The 3795-nt window shown below is 62.6% G+C and overlaps 1 protein-coding gene across 1 annotated transcript; it reads left to right on the forward strand.

Moving 5' to 3' along the window:
• The first annotated feature begins 6 nt into the window (after nt 1-6).
• On the forward strand, nt 7-2653 carry SLC25A11 (solute carrier family 25 member 11). Its single transcript, XM_019809722.2, has 9 exons — nt 7-76; nt 691-843; nt 934-1140; nt 1319-1409; nt 1502-1592; nt 1673-1772; nt 1853-1904; nt 2043-2199; nt 2324-2653. Exons 1-8 carry the CDS (start codon nt 15-17, stop codon nt 2196-2198), a joined length of 912 nt encoding a protein of 303 aa, XP_019665281.1. The 5' UTR covers nt 7-14; the 3' UTR covers nt 2199; nt 2324-2653.
• Nucleotides 2654-3795: the final 1142 nt, after the last annotated feature.

Consider the following 3795-nt stretch of genomic DNA (forward strand, 5'->3'; position numbering starts at 1 on the left):
CCGGGGCCGGCGGGATGGACGCGAAGCCCCGCACGTCCCCTAAGTCCGTCAAGTTCCTGTTTGGGGGCCTGGCCGGGTAAGCTCAGGCCCCAGGGTTGGGAAGGGAGGAGGAAGGGACGGTGCAAGGAACCCGGCCTGGTTCATCTCCGGGTCGGTGGCGAGGAACCGAGCCGGCACGGGGTCAGCGCGGTTCCAGGCATATTGCCGAGGTTCTCATGGGCCGCCAGGACCTGTTCACCCATTGCGGGGTCTCTGCTGGGCTGCGTGCAGGCTCCTTACACGACCCCACCGGACCACTTGAATTTCCCAGCGCATTGCTTGGCTCTCTGGGGTCGTGTGGGGTTCCAGGTCCCTGCATGGCTCCTGTCCGGCTAGGTGAAGTCCCAGGTCATGTATGCCCACCTCCTCTCCCCGGGCTGGACTGCAGGCAGTTCCAGATCTCTGCTCGACCCCCTCAGAGCTGCGTGGAGCACTTTCGTTGCATGGCCCCCACCAGAGCACTGGACTTTTCAGACCCGTGGCTCTTGGCGCAGGCGGAGACTTACAGCCATAGCCACTAGCGTCCTTGAACACTTAATTCATCACGTGGCAGGCCTGGCACTTTGTGACCCCTCGTTGCCAGGTTCCAGTGGGCACTGGTAGGTAGTCAAGAAACACCTGGCCCTGGACTCTGCTTCTGTCTTCCTCCAGGATGGGAGCTACAGTGTTTGTGCAGCCGCTCGATCTGGTGAAGAACCGGATGCAGCTGAGTGGGGAAGGAGCCAAGACACGAGAGTACAAAACCAGCTTCCATGCCCTCACCAGCATCCTGAGGGCAGAAGGGCTAAGGGGCATTTACACTGGGTACTGGAGCCACTGGATACAGGGTGGGGGGTAGGGGAAGGGTTGGCAGCTCCAGACCCTGGCCTGATGCACTGATACTTTCGCCCCCAGGCTGTCGGCTGGCCTGCTGCGCCAGGCCACCTACACCACTACCCGCCTTGGCATCTACACGGTGCTGTTTGAGCGCCTGACTGGGGCTGATGGCACACCTCCTGGCTTTCTGTTGAAGGCCCTGATTGGCATGACTGCAGGTGCGACTGGTGCCTTTGTGGGAACACCAGCTGAGGTGGCTCTTATTCGCATGACCGCCGACGGCCGGTGAGTTCCAGGCCTGAGTCTGCCCCAGCTCCATTCCCTGGGATCTACAATCGAAGGACTAACTCTTATTCCTGGTCTGGAGCAGAGCATTAACGTCCGTGTTCTGGCCCCCCTTTCTTTGCTCCTGTGGGGCAGGGTGGTCTGTCCTGAACTTGACCTTTCCCCACCTTCCCACCAGGCTTCCCCCTGACCAGCGCCGTGGCTACAAAAACGTGTTTAATGCCCTGATTCGAATCACCCGGGAGGAGGGGGTCCCCACGCTGTGGAGGGTGAGTGAAGGGGCTGGAGATTTTGGTGGGGGTAAAGGGGCAGGTCTTGGCCATCTCTGACGCCACAAACCCCCCAATCCGTGCCCCCGCAGGGCTGCATCCCTACCATGGCTCGCGCTGTTGTGGTCAACGCCGCCCAGCTCGCCTCCTACTCCCAGTCCAAGCAGTTCTTACTGGACTCAGGTGAGCCCCGGAGCAGGGTGCTCGGGCCTGGCCTGGCTCAGCTGGCTCTGCGCTGACTGCCGCCCCCGCTTCGCCCCCAGGCTACTTCTCCGACAACATCCTGTGCCACTTCTGCGCCAGCATGATCAGCGGCTTGGTCACCACTGCCGCCTCCATGCCCGTGGACATCGCTAAGACCCGGTGAGTGTGCTGGCCGGCGCCCGGACGTGGACGGCAGGGCCTGCTTTGTGCCTCTCATGCCCCTGCCTCCTCTCGTGCAGGATCCAGAACATGAGGATGATTGACGGGAAGCCGGAGTACAAGAACGGGCTGGTGAGGAAGTGGGCTGGGGGCTTGGGCGGGCTCGGGCTGGAGAATGGGATGCTCTGGGAGGGCGGGGAGGGTCGTGGGGAAGACGGACGCAGCCCGGGAAGCCAGGTCCTAGCCCCTGCGCCCTGCCCGCCCGTTTAGGACGTGCTGGTGAAGGTTGTGCGTTACGAGGGTTTCTTCAGCCTCTGGAAGGGCTTCACGCCGTACTACGCCCGCCTGGGCCCCCACACCGTCCTCACCTTCATCTTCTTGGAGCAGATGAACAAGGCCTACAAGCGTCTCTTCCTCAGTGGCTGAGGCAGGCGAGGGGCTCGGGGCCAGGGTGCCAGGGCTCCCACTTACCCGCTGCTCCCACAGTCAGTGCGCCCCTGGGGGCCTGGACTCTGCTGCCCTGCGCCTGTCTATTTATTTTCCCTCCACAGTGTGGTTCCCTCCTCTGCGGTAAAGGACTCCGGTCTGTCCTACCCCTGCGCCGCCTTGCCGTCCTTGTCCTGACCTCGACCTCTCTGCCCCTGGCTATGCCCGCGGGGAGAGCTGGGAAACTGCCTGAAGATTTCCGGTCTCCTCTTGGGCGTTAGTTGCAGGACACGTAGGGCAGCGGAAGATCTCCCTTCTCGGGCAAACCAAGGCAGGGCAGAGGGGACCGGAGACGGCAGAAGCCGTCAGGATGGCCAGAAGGTCTGCAGCGGGAGTCTGTGACCCTCCCTCCACCTCACTTAGGACGCGATCAATAAATTGGATTGATGACACCACCCCCAGATCTGGGTAGTTGTGGGGGCGGGAGGGGAGGAAGCTGGACAAAGAGGTGGAAGTCCCACCAGGAACTAGTTCTAAAGAAAAGGCACTTGCCCGTTTCATGCAGGTGCTATGTCGGTCTGTCTTGGTGCAGCGACAGCAGCAGCAGCCGACAGGTAAGGAGAACCAGAACTCAGGCCCTGCCACTCGCCCAAGAACGTTGGAGGCATGGGTGATCTCACCTGATCCCCAGGAAATGCCTCCACGCCCTGGTGGCTTGGGCAGGGGATGGGAAGGCTGAGCTGTGGGGGGCAGGTGCCCTGAGCCGGGAGGCTTGGGAAGACTGGGCGGTGGGGGGGCATTGGCCAGAGACTTGATCGGAGCCCCACCCTGCGGAGAGTGATGTGTATTTCCCAGGCCCTGCCTCAAGGAGCCCAAAAATCTCCCGGAGCGTCAAAGGGCACAGGAAGGTCAACTGGAAGGAGGGCTGGGCAGTGTGAGGCCCGAAGTCGTCTGAGCCAGGCCAGGGGACAGGCAGGTGGCAGGTGGGAACTGTCCCCTTGGCAGAGCCTCCTCAGGACGAGGAGAGGAGGAGAGGAGTTCGGCAGCTCGGCGCCCCAGCTGGGCCCCCCCACCTCTGCCCGTCCTCTTACTCTGGGCGGTTGCTGGCCTGGGTCACAGTGGCTGCTCTGAGACACCAGGAGCCTGGGCGTTATCCTTAAGAGGTTCCAAGTGCAGAGGGGAAGATGGCCCGGGGGCAGAGTGGAGCAGTGGGCTGCTGCAGGGTAATGAGAGGCACCTGGGCCAGCCTGGCGAGAGCCGTCCTGGTGGCACCTACCCGACGGGAGAGCAAAGCCTCAGAGGGGAAACCCCGGGGCAGGGCGGGCGGGGGGGAGGGGGGAGGCAGGTGAACTCGAAGCTTGCAATAGCGGGAGCATGGGTCGTGGAGCACCTGTCATAAGAAGTCAGCCGGGTGAGTGGGTACAGGCCCCTGAAGGCCAAGCTCCAGATTTGTCCTCTCTCCAGGGGAGACTTCAAGCAGGAGAGGAGCAGTCAGCTTTTCAGGCTCACACCATCTGGAGAAGGGGGTTCTCAACCCAGGAAGGCTCAGCTTCCACCGCATTCTCTGGGCCCCAGGCCTTGGTTTGGGCTGGAGACG

Source organism: Ailuropoda melanoleuca, unplaced genomic scaffold (assembly GCF_002007445.2).
Source record: "Ailuropoda melanoleuca isolate Jingjing unplaced genomic scaffold, ASM200744v2 unplaced-scaffold73416, whole genome shotgun sequence".
Taxonomy (NCBI): domain Eukaryota; kingdom Metazoa; phylum Chordata; class Mammalia; order Carnivora; family Ursidae; genus Ailuropoda; species Ailuropoda melanoleuca.